Source organism: Micromys minutus (genome assembly GCF_963924665.1).
Source record: "Micromys minutus genome assembly, chromosome: 21".
NCBI lineage: Eukaryota > Metazoa > Chordata > Mammalia > Rodentia > Muridae > Micromys > Micromys minutus.
The window spans coordinates 27,324,302-27,346,183 of NC_137956.1; the positions used below are offsets into that span (position 1 = coordinate 27,324,302).

Sequence of the window (21,882 nt, forward strand, 5' to 3'; positions counted from 1 at the left end):
TAAATGTATTTAAAGACAACCAAGAGTCAAAATGTAGGACAAATGACTATATGAGAACTTATTATCCTATTACTATTCAAAAAGCCCTCCAAGGCATGACTTGATTCATCAAATATAAAAACTTCACTCTCAAATAACCAGAGATACAATAGAAGCAAAGCCACAGTATATATCCCGACATGGCATTTAAAAAGACTGACATTCCCACTTATAAACCATCTAAATACCCTCAAATATGAGTAAAATACCAAGCTGAGAATGGTGCCTATAACTTCAGACAGAAGACAGGATCCAGACCATCTCAAACTGTAAGACTCGACCTCAAAAACCCAAATCAAACAGAACAGAAAAAATCAGAAAAAGAAAAAAAAAAAAAAAAACATATCCAATAACAAGTAGGAAAGTATTCCTTTCCTTAACAAAGAGGTAAATACATCAATAAAAGAAGCATCTAGTGTGGGGGAATGAAACACAGACTTTCCCAGATACAAAGCTGGCATGACTCACTGACAACTATTTTTTAAAAAAGATCAGTTTTTCAAACAAAATCAATTTTTTTGTACTATATAACATGAAAAACTGCATGAAGATTACATTTTAGGAAACAACCCTAGAAATTCAATGGTATTCTCCTAGAAATACAGATCCTAGAAGAAATGCAGAGAAAATCTTCTGGTGGCCAGAAATGGGGAAAAAAAGAAAAGAACTTGGTTAAAAACACAGAAATTGTGGGGAAAGATGGACAACTTCAAACATTACCTTTTTCTTCAGTTCCTCTTGCTCTTTCTTACTTAGAGTTCGCTTTGCTGTGCTCATTTTTCCAATACTGAATGCTTTAAGCTTGTTTTCTAGAAGAGGCTGTTAAAAAAAAGATACAAATTTTAATGTTACCTATAAATTTAACATACTTTAATTGATAACTTCATCTTTAGAAAAGTTTCTAATTTAAAGAAAGTACCAATGCCAAGAAAAGGTGGCATACTACAAACTTAGATGCCTATCAGGTATCATTCTGATGTAAAAATCCACTAATTAAGGGATGCTTTTTATTTCCTAACTCAGTCAGTTACTGGCAAGAGCCATTTTTTTAAAAGGGAAATTAAGGTTAAAATAACAAATAAAAACCAAGGCTGGGGGGGGGGGGGGAGTAGGGAGGAGGGCAAACAGACACCTGTAGGCAAAAGTAGCTAGGACAGAAAACATCTTCAAATGGGAAGGGCGTCGTTTCCACTCCCAGGAAGCCACCATCTACTACTATTTCAGGTATTAAGATCATATCACATATGTTTATAACTTAATGAAGCACCTCATTTACCAAAACCACTGATATAAACATAATTTCATGGATTTGTTGAGAATGTACCATCTACTCTGTATTCAGATTCCAGCATATATAAAAATTTATCAATATTTTTGAACACACATAAGCATTCCTACTGAAAATCCAAAATCTAAAACACACAATACCACAAGTGAAACATTTTATACCTGATCTCAAAGAATAGGTTGCAGTCAAAATTCCAGGTGTAAAATGCTATGCAACAAATTACCTTTGAGCTGTATGTGTAAGATACATACATACATAAGACAGAAATGAACTTTATGTTTAGTCTTAGGCCCCATGCCCAAGATACCTCAAGTGTATGAAAATATTCCAGAAGTCAAAAATCTTAAAAAAACAAAAAATCCAATACACTTCTCATGCCAAGTATTTCTGATAAGTGAGTCAATTTATATAAGAAAACATTATATGGTAGCACTGAGTAAACACACTGGGTTTAGAGAACACGGAGTAGGAATCCTCTTCCCTCTGCCATCCTGTTCCTGTCCACTGCCATCCCCACAGCACTGCCAGGACATGATACACACCAGGCTTGGGAGCTGCCTTTGCCTGATAGCACAGCTCTCATCCTCAAAGAAACTTCTCTTTGCAACAATGAGAGACCACTGAAAAACTACAGCTGTTCCAAGTACAGAGAATAACTAAATGATTGGGGTGTTCTCAAGCCTGAGGAAGAGATCTAAAACACAACTGAAGGAACAGATCTTAAGAGCCAGAGACCAGGAAGTCTGCTGAGAGATTGTCTCCTAGAAATGACAAGGAGAAATGACACCAATGAAACCTTATTTGGCTGCCTAAACATGACCTGAAATAACACCACCAACAGACATGCAAAAGTGGAAGAAGGAAATCTCCAGAGGTCCTACCTCTAGACAGAAGCCAAGCAACTAAAGACCGCTGAGAGGAATTAGTCTTTCCCACAACTGTTCTACCATACCAAAAGGTCAGCCCTGAAATCATACATACACAAGCAACACTAAAAACAACTCAGCAGGTTGTACTTAAATATATACATACATACATATATATACACATATGCATATACATACTATACATATCCATAATAAACAAAAGAGCAGTGAGTTTAGGAAGTCAGGAGGTGGTACACAGGAGGGGATAGAAAGAGGAACAAGAAGGGGGGAATAATGATGTAATTTTAATTAAAATTTTAAAAATTAAGGAAAAGTACATAAAGTTGGGAGATAAGTACATAAGAGGAATTGGAAGGGGAAGAATAAAAGGTGGATTTGATCAAAATGCATATATATAAGTGAAATTCTCATTTATTTTAAAAGAATTATTATATTTTTGTTTGTTTTTGTGTATGGATTAGAGATAGGACACATGTGCCAAAGCATAAGTGTGAAGGCCAAAGAAATTGAGAAAGCTAGTTCTCTTCAGCCACTATGGAGGGTCAAAGCAGCAAACTGGGGTGCATCAGGTTTGGTGGTAAGAGCCCTTACAACTTGAGCTACCTAGCCTGTCCAAAGAAACATTTTAATGAAGCCTTCCTTTATTTATACAATTTAGAAGCAGTTTCCTTCTGAAATTTGATCTAAATAGTCTACAAGCCTTCGGTTGTTTCATGTTACTCAGAATTCACAAAGGTAAAAGGTAGGGTGGTTAATTAAATACAGCCTAAAATACTGAAATCTAAAGTTTTCTCTTCCTCACTAAAATGAGAAGCTAATGAAGTGCTAAATTAAATTAGACTTTGGAAGTATAGCATGGTAGAGAAACACTGAGGCCACTTATTTTGAAGGTTACATTAAAAGCCCTCTGTGAAAGATAAGCAGTTAATAATGCAAGCCATTCTTCTTCTTCTCTCTCTCTCCCTCTCTTTTAAAATTGCTATTTTATGAGTGTTTTGCCTGCATATGCAGGTGTACTGTGTGTGTGCCTGGTGCACAATGAGAACAGAAGAGTATCAGATCCCCTGGAACTGGAGTTACAGATGGTTGTAAGTTACCTGTTGGTTACTAGAAATTAAACCAGTCCTAGGCAAAAGTGCTCCTGACCATTGAGCCATCTCATCTCTCCAGCCCCCAAAATCAAATTTCAAACAGATTAAAAATCATCTTTCCCTCAAAAAATAAAAAATGTCTGACCATCATTAACTAATTAATTAGCTTCAAATGAAAATTACTTTGAAGGAAAAACACAATTCTAAGAAACTAAACTTGTAGCCCAGCATGGTGGCACACACCTTTAATTCCAGCAGGTGGAGGCAGAGGCAGGCAGATCTGAGTTCAAAGCAGCCTGGTTTACAAAACAAGTTTTAAGATAGCCAGGGCTACAGAAAAAAAAAAAAAAAAAAAAAAAAAAAAAAAAAAAAAAACCCTTCTCAAACCAAGATGGGGAGAAAAGGGGAGAAAAATAAAAGGAAAGAAGGAATAAAGAAAGAAGAAGAGGAAAAGAGAAAAAAAAATTGTTCATATATCCAAGAGAAATGGCCCCCAAAATTACTGAATGTTTATTCAAATGAGAAATATAATCTTTTATGTTAAAGTTAAAAGTTTTGCTGAGATTAAAAATACTTTTTAAAAAAGGCCATTTTTAAGATGTATTCAATTCTAGCACTCTGGAGACAGAAGCAGATCTTTGTGAAATCAAACCTATCCTGGTCTACTTTAAGAGTTCCTATCTTTATAGGAAAAAAAAGGTATGATCAATGTTTAATGCTGGCTGGCTGATGACTTAATATTTTCTGAACTTCTTCACAAGAAAAATTATTTAAGTTGTATACTTTAAAACTGTGCTGGGAATTGAACCTAGGACCTTATACATGCTAGACAAGTACACCAACATATATCTACCTCAAGAAAATTTTATTTTTTACATAGACTTTAGAAAACTAGAAGACTTGAGGGGTGCTCTATAGTAATGAACCCAATTCTCGACGGCTGGAGAGATTGAAACTCAGTCAGTGAAATGTCTGTATCAATGGGGACCTGAGCATGGATCCCCAGCACTTATGCAAAAGGTCAGTGGGAATGGATAATGTGTCTGTAACCCCAGTACCATGTATCTGAGGCCCAATGGCTAGCTGGGCTGGCAGAACGGAAGTGGAACTCTAAATTTGGTGAGGGACGCTGGTTCATAATAACAAGGAGGAGTGATTGAGAAAGATGCCCAATATTGACCTCTGGCATCTACTTGCACTTGAATACACATGTGTACAATATACACACAAACACAGAGAACCTCTTTCTGTGTTCCTGATTGTTCTAGGACTCCATTTATCCAAGTGACTCACATCTATTCTTGTTTGTTTTCAGAGCAAACATAAGCTCACAGAGCACTAGGAATGCATCCTTTTTTATACTGTGCATATATACACGTGTTGTAGGTAGATGCACACGCATGCCAAGGCATGTGTGTGGAGGTCAGAAGACAACTTTGTACATAGGCTCTAGGAATCCAACTTGTTTCTAGGGTTACATGGCCAGCATCTTTCTGAGCAATTTCACCAGATACAAGGACTGTCTTAATTGGCTAAATATTTCTTGGTTTTTTTTTTTTGTTTTGTTTTGTTTTTTAAAGACAGGGCTTCTCTGTGCAGCTCTGGCTGTCCTGAACTAACTCTGTACACCATGCTGACCTCAAATTCACAGAGCTATGCCTACCCCTGCCTCTTGAGTGTTGGGATTAAAGATGTATGCTGCCTTTGCATGACCTTGTTTCATGTTTTATGCTATTTGAAATTAATACTTTATTAATGATAAACTCCCATTTATTGAAAGAAAAATGTGTAGCTCATAGTAGATGTTTCATTAAATGTTTAATTTTTTTGAAAAATAAACACTTGAATGCAAAGTGATTATTGTCATATTTACTGAGTTATTAGAAATATTCAGACAGCTGGGCAGTGGTGGTACATGCATTTAATCTTAGCACTTGGGAGGCAGAGGCAGGCAGATCTCTGAGCTTGAGGCCAGGCTGGTTTATAGAGTTAGTTCAGGACAGCCAGAGCTACATAGTGAGACCCTGTCTCAAAATACCACCAAAAAAGAAAAAAGAAAAAAAAAAAAAGAACCAAGTACAAAACCACCATATTCAATCAAGGACAGAGTAAAACTGTCAGCTGTCCTTGGTCATCTTTAGCAATACTCACTCTTGAGAGATTCTGATGAGGAGAATCACAAAGGCTTTCACGGGCACTTTCATTCCTATAATTGTGTTTTCTTGGGCTTTTAGGTCGTGTTCGACTTGGCATATCACTATCTGAGGGTCCAGATGCATCCATCTTCAGATAAAGTTTTAAAATTGGTTTCAAATATTACATCCACAGTACTAAAAACTAGAACTAATCCAAAGTATCTTACATACTGACAAATGTCACTGTTATCTAAAAACACAATATTAACACCACCAAGTTCATAAGTAAATTCCTTAAGACATTTTCATGAACTCCATCTTGCCCTTGAAAGCTCAAATATCACACTAGAAACATTTGTTGCTCTTGAATAACATGTTCTTTCCTTCAGTTAAGAAAATATCTGTCAAATACCCAAGTCAGATAACAAGTTTATATGTCAGGTATTCTTTCAAGAAGGGTATTTCATAAACTAGAGTTGCATCTTCAGATCAGTCACCCTTAAACAAACATCACACTCTGAAATAGACCTTATATGTACATGTTTCATCACACAGGGTATGAAAATGAAAGACCCATACACGAGTTGAGTCTTAAGTACTTTATAACCTAATTAAAAAATAAATCCCTCCCCTTTTTTTGAGTAGTGAGTCAACTTCAATTTTCTGCTCCCATAATCTTTCTGCTTTAGCCTCTCAAATGCTGGGGTTATAGGCATGGCCCCCACCTAGGCTCACCCACTGAAATATTTAAGCTAGCATATTTTACTGTACAAGATGGGAGTGAATTTAACAGAATACTTTGGAGCTACTTCCTTGATTCATGCTAATGTGCTTAAACTTTCTGCACTAGCAGAAAAAAATGCAAATACAATGAAGAAGGTGAATATGCCTTGGCATTTGGACAAAAGGGATTCTTTTGGCCTACATGAGGCATGGGGGAAGAGCATACATGAACTTGTTTGTGCATGGGTTTGGGGACCAGAGGCTGGTGTGGAGTATCTACCTTCCTTAGTCTCTTGCCACTTTTTTTAGGCAAAGTCTCAACAGTCATAGATGCTGAATGGTCAGAGATCTCCAGAGATCCATCTCCCTATCTCTGTATCCCAGAACAAAGATGAAATGAAGCATGACCAGTTTTCACACAGGTACTGTGGTGAGCACTTTACCTACTAAGCCATTTCCCAAAGCTCCTATTACAAAATAATTGTGAGTTCACATACTCCTGATAATGTTCAACAACTTGTAGTAGGAATCTGCATATAATACTTTGAATATTACTATAACATGTGGAAAATATTTATTGCAGAGTTCAAAATGCCAAAAAACTAAACAAAAAGAGTTACCCACTAAGAAAACAAACAAGTTTATCTTTGTATAGTAGAACATGAGAAAGAAGTGGACAGCACACTCTATGCTAGCTGACTTGCAGAGAGTTCAAAAGGCGGGTACAAGGAGCAGCAAGAAAGGGGTCATTTATGCACACAGAATTTTATAAGCAAAATAAAAAATTAAATGCATCAAGTTTCTAATGCAATTTGAAATTTATGTAAACAAAGCACAAAGACACAAATGTTCACACATATACTGCATTCATTTACCATGTAACTCATACATATAAAGAAAAAGACTTTCTTTTATACTTACATGTGCATCTGAAGATCCGGATGAATGAACATCTGATGATCGGCTCTACAGGTGTCAAAACAAAAGCAAATATTTAAAGGACCAGAAAATTCTTTCTACATTGCTTCTTCAGCTGCAAGGTTTAATCTTCCCTAGCTTTCAGCCACTGCTTTTCAGCTCATGAAACTAAACAATGACACTTTCAGGCTTACAAAAAAAAAGTTGTGATCCAATGTGCTAGATAAATTCTTTAAAATTAACAATCCATATTTCCAAACATATTCCACAAATACTAATCTCCACACAAGCAGGCATCATTTCCTTACTTTCGGAAAAGGCTCGGCCTTGATCTCCTGATACATAGCATGCTCCCTCAAACTTAGGAAATTGCTTGTTTGAAATTTTAACTCAGCATCAAGCTCAAGGTCAGGCAAAAGAAGAAGTTTCAATATTATTGATCTATGTAACATGCCACCTAAGTTCCTCCCAAAAAAATGCAGCACCCTAGACTGCATACCACTCTGCCCTCTCACTAGTAAGTAGAGATTCGAGCCACAAACCAAGGTTTCAACTTAACACAACAACAAAAAGCACATACATGTTGGGGCTGGAGAGACTGCTCAGTGATTATAGAGCACTGCCTACTATTCAGAGGACCTGAGTTAAACTCCAAACACCTACACTGCAGACCACAATCATCTATAACTCCTTTTTCTGGGTACCTGTGGGTACCAGCCATTCACATGGTGCAGGCATACATGCAGGAAAAACACTCATACTTACAAAATAAATGTTTTTCAATAATAACTACATTATACAGAGCTCTTGAAAGCATTAAAACATTCTGTATAATGTAGTTAATTATTGACTCACACTCCCAAATACTATCAAATAGGAAATGCTGAAATACATGTTTGATGTCTCTAAATTTTCTTAAAAGTTGAGGAACAAAGCTATAAGTCCAACAATAGTCTCAAGTGTCATTAGCTTTCAAAACTGTTATTTCCAGGTTGAAGATGTACCTCAGCAACAGAGGGTACACTCAGTGTGTGCAAGACCCTAGAATCAATTCCCACAACAACACAGTTTAAGAGGCAATCTCCTGCTCCTTTTAAAAAGAGCTAGAGAAACGTAAGTCTTCAATTTGAACAGTAGATGAATGACCTCTTCATTCACCTACCACTAAGGCACGTAGCTATATTTTCTAAGGTTTACTTTCCAGGTTTACTTTCCAAGGGGAAGAGTTCCAGAAAGGAAAGTCAAAAGAATTAAAAGATAAGTTTTTAGAAAACAAGTCAGGGCTGAAGAGATGGCTCAGTGGTTAAGAACACTGACTGTTCTTCCAGAGGTCCTGAGTTCAATTCCCAGCAACCACATGGCGGCTCAGAACCATCTGTAATGGGATCTGATGCCCTCTTCTGGTGTGTCTGAAGACAGTGACAGTGTACTCACATACATTAAATAAATAAATAAATAAATAAATCTTTAAAAAGAAGAAAACAAATCAGTCCAGTAAGAGAATATTTTTTAACACCAACAGTCATAATCCAGCAAAACAGTGCTGCAGGCTCAAGTCTAAAACGGTATCTAGAGTAGCAGTTTTCGGATTGCAACCCCTCTAGAGGGGACAAACTGCCCTTTTATGGGAGTAGCTGAAGACCATCAGACAACACAGATTTACATTAGGATTCCCACCAGTAGTAGAATTACAGTTATGAAGTAGCGAAAAAGTATTTTATGGTTGGGGGTCATCACAACATGAGGAACTATATTAAAGGATCACAGCATTAAGTAAGAACTGTTCAATGGTTTAGAATACTTGTTACTTTCTCTTGCAGAGGACCCAGGATTCCCAGGATCTACATGGTATGTCTATAACTAATCTCAGGGGATCTGATGTTTTCTTCTGAATTCCACAAGCACCAAATGTGCATGTGGTGAATATATAGACACACAGGCAAAAAACATTATATATGTAAAATAAGTCTAAAAAATAAAGCTGGGGGATTTAGGAGCACTTGTTGCTCTTGCAGAGAACCACGGCATAGTTAGCTTATAACCACTAGTTCTGAGGGACTGATGCCTTCTTCTGACTCCTTGGATGTCAGACACGCATGGAAATACATTCATTCAGAACACTCATATACATAAAATAAATGTATCTAAAATCAAGTCCAAATATACTAATCAAGAAGAAAACAGAAGGTCAGAGACCAAGGATGTAACATTAGTAGAGTACTTGTCCAGCATTCCATATCCCTAAAGTTCAGGAGTTCAAAGTCATCCAACATAGAGTTTGAGGCTAGTCCATTAGACCATGTCTAAGAAAAATGGAAGGAAGAGAGCAAGGAAAAAAGAAGAAGAAAAGAGGGAGTTAGTTTAGGGTAGACATGATGTTTGGGCTTGTATTCCTAGTACTGTGAATAAAGAGTCCAAGGCCAGTTCAGGCTACACAGTGAGTTCACAGATAGCCTGGGCTACATAGTAAGATCCTGTCTCTCAGAAATGGAAGAGGTGGTGCCATATTTCCTACTTCCACTCAAAACACAGCCAACCACTAATAAGTCGAGCCATTTTATATTTTAAGATAAAGTTGCAATCATGACATATTAAAGGGTCAGTTTCAAGCTGGTAAACTATTTTCACACTTAAATCTCCACGTTAAACACACACACACACACACACACACACACACACATACAGGAAATAAATAGGAATTTCAAGCTTTAAATAGATACGAATTTTATTATTTTTAAGCATTACTATTTTTTTTGCTAGTACTCAGTCTGTCAATTAGGTTCTACATCCTCAAAGATTCAGTAAATTCCTGTTTCATTCATTTTCCTCTATAAGACAACTTGTGATGGTGCTGTACAGCAATTCTCTCCAAGGTAAGCATCCACGTTGGAGAGCAAATCTTAAGACACAGAATATTCCAATATGGAGGTGAACTTTCCATCCTGCAGAGACACTTAGAAAATAAACAATCTAAAAGCTTCAGGAAGTCCCTGAAACTAACCAGATACCCTTACAAAGTAGTGAGGACTAGGCCAACTGAAATAGACCAGCTAATCTACCCAGAAGAGAAGATCAACTGCAAGCAGCTGTTTTGAAATCGTTTCTGTTCCTATAAAGAACCTCTATTCCATGCTCCTGTAAGTAAACCCAATAAAACACACTGGGTCACCAAGCTGAACTCTGCTGGTATCTTCCTGTCAGTTCCCTACCTAGAATAAGACATCTGTTCACATCTCCACAGAAAGTGTTACACAAAAGATGATTTAAAAAAAGAAAAAGGTACTGGAGCAGGCAAAATGGGTTACCAGGTAAAGGTAACTGATGCCAAGCCTGACAATCCTTGACAACGGATGATCTCAAGGACCCAAACAATAGAAGAAAAGAACCAACTCCTTCAAGCGGTCCTCTAACCTGGCAGATCCACACACAATAAATAAAATACATTTTTTTAAAAAGGAAACAGGTACTGCCGCTACACAGTGAAATATAATCATTGTCTTCAAATCCTTACTTGTATGAGCATTTTATGTTTAGCAATATCTCAGGTTAACAACCATAGGTTTTGTCTCTCTGCTCTGAAACAAAGCTACAACATGGCTCCAAAACCCCTCTTGAAGCCATGCAATATTTTAGCAATAATAGGAAAAAAATGCGTAGGAAATTTTATCTCCAAGATACATGCTCAGTGTCTACCGGGAGATATTAAAAATGAAAAATATAAAACAATTACGTAAAATAAAAGGGAATGTGGGAGGGCAACCCGTATCAAGTCCCCTTAATAAGAACAACTACATACACTGTGTACATCATGAAATTAATTTGAAAGCTAAAAAGAACTCTGGTGTTTTATGTATTTTGTAATTAAGAAATACTAATGGGGCCATGAACATGATTCAGAGAATGCAGACAAATGCCACACAGCCTGAAGACTTGCGTTTGATCCTCAGAAACCCACAATGTTATCCTCTGACTCTCACGCATGCACTGCAGCATGAGGGTGCACGTAAGCACACAGACGAGCGCACACTTTTGTAAAAGATAGAGGCTTCACTACCATCAATGGCAAAGCCCCTGTAACCTGCACAGTTAATATGCTCTTCAATGTGTAGAAATGACTAATAAATACCTCTACCCATATTGATGAAAATGTAACTACCTTAAAAAGAGCATGAAGCAGAAGTCTCTACTCACTTGATGTATAACACAGAATACAAGGTAGATTCCCATTCTTAACGGAGAAAAAAAAATCAACCTTGGAAATTCCAAATACTGTACTAAGGCCAAAATGATCTTATAATCTAACAATGTCTAGACTTACATTCAAAATTAATTTTTTTAAAAAAACAGCAATTTGAACAGTCATTATGACAATCAATGGCTTAATAATCTAAGTCAGTGCTTTCTAGTTCTTTAAAAAAGAAAGGGAAGCTGGAAACAGTTGACATATGCCTGTAAGGAAAATGCAAGGAGGCTCAGGATACCAAAGGTTATAACACAAGTTCAAGCCAGCTTGGGCTACAAGAGGCCCTGTCTCAAAAACCTCGTATGCAATAATATATATGCAGACTTAGAAACTGAAGATTTACTATATATTTACAGACAGTAACTCAATCTTTATATAAGCCCTATAAAATTTTTTCTTGTAATAAAATGAGAAAACCTGAGGCTCAAGAGATCAGGCAATCTGCCTTAATATTATCACGAATATACTTAATTACCAAATCAGGATTTGAATCCAAACATCATGTTTGTTTTCAAAGCCTATAACCTTGCCACTCCATTAAAACATTTTCCATTACATGGAAAAATCCTGGCAAAACTCAAACTGACAAAAGTTTTAATGGAAAAATCCAACAAGTTACTTAATACTCAAAAACTACACATTCAGAGTCCTGAGAAGTATTCTTTTGGAAGGAAGTCTGAACACATACTTAGAAAGTTTTCAATCTATCCAGGCCTCAAGTAGGGAATACTTAATGCTTTGAGAAGAAAAAGACAGTAATTGTGAGTGTGGGCAGCAGTTTTTGGGTCTGTAAGTTGGAATGGCAGCATGAGGTACCCCTTCATTCACCTTCTACCCCAGAAAAGCGAGGAATCTACTGGAGAAAAAGGAAACTGACTTACAGTAAAGGTCTGGGGTAAGCACAACCAGAAGAACTGGCCCCCTAACTAAACTAAACTGGCTCACCTAACTAAAGAATGTTTAGTAAGGCCATTACTACTTGCAAAGTAAATATGGGGCAATCATTCAACAAAATAGCAAAATTTTTAAAGTAAATAAATAAAAGTCAGCTTTATTAGAAAGAGGGCAAGTTTGGCTTGTTTCTCAAACCAAACAATAAATGCAAGCAGCTAATCCTACACTTTTAAGTCCCTAGACTCTTTAAGTGTTATCCAAGTGTTAGCATCTTTACTACCGAGATGGGGATGAGACTCTCAAAGCAAAATACTACTAAATGAATAGGATTAAACTCGGGGGCCAAAATGGTAACTAATACCAATTGTTAACACAGCCTTACTAACGCTGAACTAGTTTCACAGCTCAATGGTTTCTCAAGGAATGCACAGGGCTCCCTGTAAACTCATATGCAAGGCATATGAGTCTGAGCAATTTCCAGTTTTCCTTTCCAGTGGAAACCCCACATACTGATAGAGACACTGAGTCTGCAGCACTCAAGTGATGTTCACTTTTCACTTCCTGGGAAGTGAGGGGAAAGCCACATGTGAAGTGTGGCACTAATCCAGAGAGGCTCAGAGAGCGGCTCTCTCCGCATGTCCCAACCCCAGGTCCTCCATTGGCGGGTCTCTCCCACACACTTGCAACCGTCCAGGCTAATTTTCTGGAAGGTAATGAGAGAAACTGAGTAAGGCCAGCAGCGAGTGAGATCCAAAATAAAGAAGGGGGATGAGGGGAAGAAACAGACACTTAAGACCGGGAACCTTCCCGCCTCTCCCAGACGCTAGCCCGCGGCCTCCGAGAGCAGGAAGCTGCGACACAAGGACGCCGGACCACTCTCTGAATCGCTGGTCTGACCCCAACGCCAAACGAGGGGCAAGCCCCGCTCGCCAGGAAGCACGCTAGTGTGGGGCTGAATCCCAGCCGGGACGGACGCGCGCTCTCAGGCCTCTCAACCTGCGCACCTTGGTGCAGCGGTGCCAGGCCCTCTGTGGCGAACAGGCCTTAGCCCCTCAACCCCAGCAAGCTCTCGAAGGCCACAGATTTCTGTAGGCCTCTGACCACTGTGAAAGACCCACTGACTGACGGAGATCTCTAAGAAACTACCTTTGAACTGGCCTTCTGAGATCCTCCTGGCGTTTTGTCGGCCATCTTGAGCTTTGCTCCTCCTTCAGCGGAGGCAGCAGCGCGGGTGAGTCGAGCACCGAAAGAACAGATATCAGCGGAGCGCGCCAGAAGCCTGCCAGGCCGAGTAGCCGAATGCCGAAATAGAGACCTCAGAGGCGCCGGGTCGCGTGACTTCCGCGTCAAGTCGCTTCGTGCGCCCCGCCCACCCCTCTCGTCTTCCGGTGGTTTGCTGCGTCTAGTCACGTCACGTGCCTGCGGAATTTAGGGACTCTCCTTGACCCGACTTTCAAGGCCAACAGATAGTCCGGTCATTTTCTTCCCGGAGCCAACCGCCGTTACATGCGAGCGGGTTCTACTTCCTGAGAGGGAAAGGAAGCTGCTCTTTTAAAAGACCTGCAGTAGCCACGTGAGCCGAGCGTCTCAGCTCAGCGAATAAGTCAGACGGTCGAGACACTTGTTTGCGTCACTGTCCCTCGGGAGCAGACCTTGGTGGGAAGGCAAATTTGCAATCTGCTCACGTTAAAAAATGGTGAGCAGTGAGTGCAAAGTTTAGAAAAACCAGGGTAATTGGAGAAAAACTGTTTAGGACGTCTGAACATGGTACCTGCAGAGACTGGGGAATGGGGGCATCGTAATATAGACGCTGTTCTGATTCGAGCATTTGTGTGTTGTTTATTGTTGTTGTGCAGTGCGGGCACGCCCTAGCAAGTGTGGAAATGAAGGGACAACTTGAAGTAGTTGGTGGGATCCGGGGATCAAAATGAGGTTGGCTCAGTAAGTGCCTTTTTCCCTCCGAGGTTTCTTGCTGCTAGTGCCTGTTTCTTTTGAAGCATGGTCGAAAAAGTTTTGTAGCAGAAGGTGTCTTTGAAATCCTGGTTCTTCTGTCTCGAGTCGTGGAGATTAGTCTTGGGTCACCATACCTCAGCTTTTTGTTTATTGGAGGGGAGCTGGGACGGGAGATGGTTTGGTTTTGGTTTTTCCAGACAGGGTTTCTCCGCATAGCAACCCCAGCTGTCATGAGCAGTAGACCAGGCAGGCCTCAGACTCGGAGATCTGCCTTCCAAGTGCTGGGATTTAAAGTGTGCCACCACCTAGATTTCAATTACAGATGAGGGTCAGTCTGAGAGAAGAGGGTAAGAATTGGAGAAGTGTAACAGGATTTGAGAATGGGAATAAATTCGTTGGCTTCCTGTTATTATGGTTTCTACTTCTGCCTCCTTGCTTGTTTATTATACCTCAGCGCCTGCTGCAGTATTTATTGACCTTTTTAGAGAGTTCAGCAATGTAGCCTCCTGGTCTAAATGCTTCCCTGATCCCTCCACATCCGTTCACTATACCCCCACCAACCAAAAAATAAACTTCAACTTCGGTATGGTAAACATACTTGTTTCTGTGACTCCGTCTCTTCACCCCACTCCTCTCAGTTCATGATTCCTTTCGGTTCCCTCCCCTACTCTTTCTTCAGCATCAAGTATACACAGGGTTACTCTCCTTATTCCCAAATTTTACACTGTACAGTCTCTGTAAGTCGGCGTTGTGAAGGCTTTTACACATTAAAAAAAAGTAGGATTCCAATAATGAGTTGGCAACAGATCATGAGAGCTATCCTGTGTTTATGCCAGAGCTTTCCTTAGAACATATTGCATCCTGAGGATGAAATTCTAACTCATGACCACACCAGTTACCTGAGCATCCTATGTGAACTTATTCCCATCCCCTCCCTACACCTGGCCATCTTGTTGGTTTATGGTGACCTGCATAATAGGTTGTACTGACACACTCCATAAGGCTTACCTTCAACTGCTTTTACCTAGGGTGCCTTTCCATTTTCTGGCCTGATTCCAGGCTGACCTCAAGCAAACTTTCCTTTGAATGTGGAGCCTGATTAAGAACTCAAAGAATGGCATGTTCCACTGTATACCTGTGAGGTCTCCTCCCCCTAAACCCCACCCCCACCCAGAGGACTGCAATTTAGATACCAGCACCCTTGTTTAAGTGGCTCCCAACCACCTGTAATTCTACAGAAGCTCTGACAGGCATGGTCAAACACATAAATAAAAATAAATTTTAAAAGAATGGTTGTGGAATCTTCTTATTTTGGAAGTGACCTTGAATGTGATTGTTCCAGGCTGACAGTGTAGCTCAGTGAGTAAAGCCCTTACTGAAGTAGAAATTTCTGGTTTCTTTGGAAACTCAGTTATGTCATATGTTTTGCTGGGACACACAGGTGAAAGGATGCTTTTGCTGAAGCAGACACATAAGAGGACAGTAATGTTTAGAAAGATTATAAATATGACCGCCACAGCCTGTGGGAGGAGGCTCTAGCATTGATTTGCCTTGCTTTGCTTCGATAGTCTTTGCTGATGATGCTCATCTATTGGTTCATCTTGCATTGTGTCGCTGAGCTTTATTTGTCATGAATTGGTAGAAATCAACTTGCCGAAGAACTTCTAATGATATTCCAGCCGTTTCTTATCACTTCCATGGACTCAGGCCGATAGGCAGAGCCTCTCGGTTTCTTCTGGATGGAACACCAGTTCCTGACCTGTGTTGGTGTTTGCTAGAGGACTGCATTGCTGACAACGAAGATTGGAATCTCACTCCAAAGAACGATTTCTAAACAGTTCCACAAGCCCCGTTTCCTATAAACCTTTCTTTTCTACCACCTCTGGGTGGTGGGCTATAAGGGAGGTTGAAGTGTTTAAGAACCCTTATTAAAGTAGGTTTTGAAAAATCTAAGTCTATACTTACTATGCACAAGACTGAATTGACTGCCCTGGACCACCAAAAAATGCCAAAACCTACTGAGCTGCTTAACTGATACTCTAATTCAAGAGACTTCCTTCCATGATAGGAGTTGAGCACAGGACCTTGTGCAGGTATGCAAGGGCTCTCAGTTCCCCCTGATCCTGAAGGTCGCCTTTTCAGAGAGTCTGGCCAGCAAACCTCCTTCTGCCTGACTCTGCACCCCTCCCCCCCCAGCACATAAGTTACAAATGCTTGCCACTGCAACTGGCTTTTTATGTGGGTGCTTAGAAACCCAGATTCACTCGGGTCCCCGTGTAGGTCCCCATTCTTAGATAGCAAGCGCAGTAACCATTGAACCAGTCCCTCAATTTTTATTTATACAGTTAGTCCAGCTTGTTTTCTCAAGCTTTCAGATATATAGTGATAAGACTCTCGAGTAATTACTAGTCCAGCAAAGTAGTCTTTCCTAGTATAAACCTATCCAAGGGTTCTTTTTGGAATAAAGAAAGGATTAAGAACAGGAAGAAGTGGTCATCCAAAATTAGCCACAGACTATATGAAAAACAGGTATCTGACAAGTGGTAGACATTTTTCTATAGGTTTGGAGATGCTACTGGGAATGGTAAGATAAAATTTGACTGTGGTGAAAGCACACAATAGAATTTATCATTTTAACTCTTCTTTCCTAAAAAAGTATTCTATCTTCAATCCCATGTATATGCGTGGGAATGTGTGCGTGCCAGCGCGGGTACTGTGGAACTCGGTCTTCTGTGAGCTGCCCTATATGGGAATTGAACCCGGGTCCTCTGGAAGGGCAGCCAGTGCTCTGAGCCACTGAGTCATCTCTCCAGCCCATCGGTGGCTATGAGCACAGTTAGACTTTTGCGTATCTGTCACAACTGCTCATCTCCAGACCCCTTCCTTTCTCCCCTTCACCCACTCAGTGATGAAAACACAGCAAGGTGCCGTTGTAATGCCTGGAGTCCCGGCTACTTGGGGAGCTGAGGCAGGAGGATTGCCTGCACAGACCAGCTTCCTAGTAGCCTGGCAGCATAGCAAGATGCTATGTTAAAAAATAATTATAACTTCCTTTGTAAGTTGCCTTGGTCATAGTGTCTTATCACAGCAATAGAGAAGCGACAAAGGAAGTCCTACTATCATTGTGTGGGGCCCACAGGAATACTGGTACTGTGGGAGTCCTCACACTCCACATTTTTGTTTTTCACCTTGGAATTATGTTTAGAAGAAAGGCATCAGTGTAACCAGGCACATAAAAAGTGGCACCCATGAAAGTGAAGGACAGGAGAGGTCAATGCAGGAGGCCGTGGGAACAGTTCACAGGAGCAAATATTCCCTCTACATTCCTGAAAGCACAGAACAACCAATTCAATTTCAACTCAAGGTGCAAAATGTTATTTTAACCTCTAGGAGAGTCTGTCAGTGGAACAGTTAACTTGCACGTCTCCATAGACACTGAGAAGCTGTCTGATTGTAGACAAAGTTCTGAAACCTGAAGGACAGTTTGGGGACCTGAGGTGCCCACCCTACAGCAGCATCTTTCTAACAAATGCCTCAAAGATCCAGAGGAAAACCAAAACTAGCCAAAGGGGTAACATTTCCAAAGTAAATAGTCAGTACCAACTTGGTTCGATAGCTTCCAGCACCACATCCCATGGAGTTTGAATGTAATAAGCTGACAATGGAGAAACCCTTATGAAAGCTAGCAACCTCAAAAAGAAATGCTATCTGAGGTTATGGTGTCTAAGACCAAGAGATCACCAGAAACATCAAGGCCTTCACTAAAAACTTCTTACTATTATTTGTGTGTGTTCTTTATTTTCTATTATAATAATAATAAGAATATTATTATTACATAGCATCTCACTATGTAGCCCAAGCTAATGTCAAATTCCTGGGAATCACCCCACCATAGCCTCCTACATGCTGAGATTACAGGATCGAGCCACTACGTGCAGCTCTTATTTGAATACTAGGGAAATACCTGGGCAAATCCAGATCCAATTAAACAAATAGCAGAACCCCATTCCTCTTTTATCTAATAAAAGCCACCTGCTCCAATTTGTCTAATCCAGGAGCTTTGAATTTTAGTTTTTCACTTTTTCCATGTCATTAAAATTTGTGAAGAGATACTTTGGATAAAGCAGACAGTCGTTGTTTTGGGGTTGTAGTTTGGTTCAACCTCCCCCTAATGGCAATTTGGCTGTAACTATCAAAATGTAATGAGAAACCAGTGTATGACCAGCAACCCCAAGTATCCCAGAGTCTGCCAACTTGGGGCTTTCAGGTATAGCCGCACACCCAAAGAATGCTATGTAATGTGGGCTCGAGATGCCATGTTAGTGTTAGACTGAGGAGGATCCCCACGAACCACGCAGGAAAGGGACACAGCACACACACAAGAGTCTGTGTTTTTTTTAAATGCATCTATAGGTAAACATACACTACAGGTGTGGCAGGTAACTGTTGTAGTAAATATTAAAAATATAAAATGGTTTATCTCTTTACTGGCCCTGAGGTCTCAACTCCTTTCCCTGGGGGTCTTCTACTGCCTGTTCTCCGCCTCTGTCCTGGGGTGTTTCTGTACCCCAAATCCCACAGAAATACAACTGTACAGCCCAATAGTTTTTATACAGGATTATATATTCAACTCTCAATCCACAAACCCTCTACACAACAAGATTGCATCAAATAGACAAACATACAAACTGCCCTTCTATATGAGATACTAGACCTATAAAATCCTTAATGTTCATAGCTATTTAACTCCAATCAATATCACCTGGGTCTAGCTGGTCCTTGGGAACCTCCATCTTGTCATGACCTCTCCTCCTCCTCTCTCACCTCCTCAGAGCTCTCAGCCCTCTGCACCTCCCTCGCCCCACCCAGTCACTGGCTATGCTTTATTTTACTAATTAAAATAGGAAGATTCAGATGGAGTAATTTGACTAGGCAGTCCTTCTTGGGGAAGTGGAATTAACATTAAAATACAAACAGCTTCAGGACAATCTACAGGTAGCCTCTGATGGTCTCTAAGCTAGGTCAGCCCCTCATTTGAGCCCTTTCCCCTTCACAGGACTCTTCAACTTGCCTCTATCAAATCATAACATTGACAAGCTGTCCTTCCAAGAGCAGGCTTAAAAGAAAATCCCTTGGCTTTTTCTTCCCTTTCCTGGCTCGTGTGTGTGTGTGTGTGTGTGTGTGTGTGTGTGTGTGTGTGTGTGTGTGTGTGTGTGTGTTTGCTCTAATGCATCTAGCTCCTGTGTTCCCATTGAGAGGCCCATGTGGCAAAACTCTCCGAAGGAAGACTCAGGCCAAAAGCCAGGGACCAAATGAAACGCCTGTCCAATAGTCCTGCCAGTAGGGGGCTCAGCCAACCTACAGAGGACTTGTACCAGCTGGCAACCTGCCACCAACCTGCCACCAACTTGCCACCAGCCTGCCTCAGGAAGTCCCCACTAGAGCTAACTCAGCTCTGAGGCAGGGGAATATGAGGTTTTTTAAAAAATGCTTGTTGTTTCACACACCAGTAAAATGTTGGGTCATTTGTTACACAACAAATTAGCTGATGTAATGTAACATTGTATAATTGGAAGGCACCCACAATTCCTTTTAAAACTGGAAACTCTACTTAACACTGAGGAAGAAGAAAGATTCTAGAGCCCAGAAGTGGCAGGACACACACTGTCTCACTGTAGCTCTTTTTCATTGTTTATCTGGAGATATGCCATTGCTTCAAATGAAGATAAAAGCAATGTTTAAATCACTGCATAATAGGAAGCAATCACTGCTTTCTCTGTTGATATGATATGTTGATATCAGTGGTTCTCAGGGGTATTTCTGAACCATTTAGTGTGTGCAAGTGCATGTATGTGTGTGTATGTATTACTCCCACTGTTCATAATTCTATCATTTCACTTTGTTTTGTTTTTGAGATGATGACTTACTATGTAGCCTACTTTGACCTTGAACTCACAACTCTGTTGTCTCGGTCTCTGGAGTGCTGGGATTATAGGCACACACTGTTGTGCCTGGATCACTGTGCATAGTTTTTTTTTTTCCCTTAAAACTGTATTAAAAATACATTGCAACCTTCTCTTATGGAGACAGTCTTTTTTTCTGTGATGTTGATATTTTACACATTTGTATGACAGTCTTGCACAGGAGTCACACTAATGTGCCTGTACTCTAGCACCTGTACTGCCTGAGCATAAACACTAAGCTTCATCTCCAGCCCTCCATTGCCAGCAGCAGGTAATAGTGAGAGAAAGAAGCCCCCGTGCAGGCCCATTTGGAATATGCTGGGGTATAGCTGCTAATTGAATGATAGGATTTTTATTTGAAATTTTATATTTCTTTCCTTTTTTTTTTAACCTCTGAAACAGCTTTTTATTAAACAGCAAAGAAGAACTTGAACACAACTTTAAATATTTGTAACAAGGTCACAAAAGGGTTTCAAAATGTCTGCAGTGTGAGGATTACACATCCTTATAACTAAGTCACCCACCGAGGCTTACGTTAGTACATTAGATGATTCCACAAGTCAGCAGCCCATCTAAGAGCCGGCAGCTGCATTAGTGGATCTTTCCTGTTATAAGAACTTACTATTATTATTTCTGGTATCAGCTCCTTATCAAATGGAAGCTACAAACTAAATTTTTTAAATTTGTTAAAGGAATGATTAAAATTCTGCAACTAAGTTGAGTTTACAGAAATTCTGGGAATACAACTGAGATAAAACACTAAGGTTAATAATTATCACATATACAAAACTCTTTTATATTTATGATTCTGATACTAATATACTCTCAATTAATTTTGCAAAAGTTCATCTCCTGGTACAAATAAACCTCGAGACCAAACTTTTCACTGGTCTCTTAATCTACTCACATCAGACTCGGTTCACTTCCATTCATGTCCCAAAAGTGCAGCTGTGGGCCAGAGGTAACTTCCTATTTCTATCTTTCCTCACGTCCTTTTTTTTTTTTTTTTTTTTTACTTCTCACACCAGCATCCCTGTCTTTTCAACACCAAATGGACTATTTTATGCAATAGGGAGTTTTTAGCTTCTCAATGTGACAGTTTACATTTCAAAGAAAACTCTTCATTCTTTATAGCTTCAATCTATTTTCAGTTGATTAAAGAGAAACCAGCAATCCTATCTTATTACTAAATATCACAAATGGCAAGCCTTAGATAAGAAAGTGTCATATTGTGGTTAAGTGTCAACACTTACAGTCAGGTTACTCTATAGGAGATAACTCTGAAGTTCCTGGGGAGGGAGATGGGAAGGAGGAGGCAGATGGAGGAGAGAGGCACAAGATGGTGCACAAGGTATATAGAAGCTGTGCATTCAGTACATGGGTTTGGTCACTTTCTCACAACATGGTTATTTTCTTGTATATTTTACTAGTTAGGCTTATGATAAAAGACAGTGCTAAACATTATGTGTATGTATATAAGCAAATTGGCAAAACATTCATCTTCAAGTTTCATAAATATCTGTAATTCTAATATAAAGTCTCTACATGTGCACATTTTCATAGACTAACATATACATAGAACGTTAACTCAGAGATGCTCCTGTTAAGCATTAGTGTTACCTAGATCTGACGTTTTCTTTATAAATACTCAGGGAAGCAAACAAAGATACTCTAACTTTTGGATCATATCCAAGCTTAAGGGGGAAGAACAAAAGCAGCCATCCATCAAAGACAGGGAGGTGAACCCT

At 39.8% G+C, this 21,882-nt stretch overlaps 1 protein-coding gene across 5 annotated transcripts in view; it reads right to left on the minus strand.

The window, feature by feature from the left end:
* The window catches only part of U2SURP (U2 snRNP associated SURP domain containing), a gene marked incomplete at its 5' end in the record, with an annotated part of 44,828 nt that extends 31,419 nt beyond the window's left edge, over positions 1–13,409 (minus strand). For 2 of the 5 annotated variants that reach the window (XM_080934264.1, XM_080934263.1), the window contains 4 exons: positions 760–858; positions 5,457–5,588; positions 7,085–7,129; positions 13,365–13,409. In XM_080934264.1, the coding sequence (XP_080790390.1) occupies positions 760–858; positions 5,457–5,588; positions 7,085–7,129; positions 13,365–13,409 (321 nt within the window). The remainder of the gene's footprint in view (positions 1–759; positions 859–5,456; positions 5,589–7,084; positions 7,130–13,364) is intronic. The other 3 variants (XM_080934267.1, XM_080934266.1, XM_080934265.1) reach the window with 2 other exon arrangements.
* Positions 13,410–21,882: the final 8,473 nt, after the last annotated feature.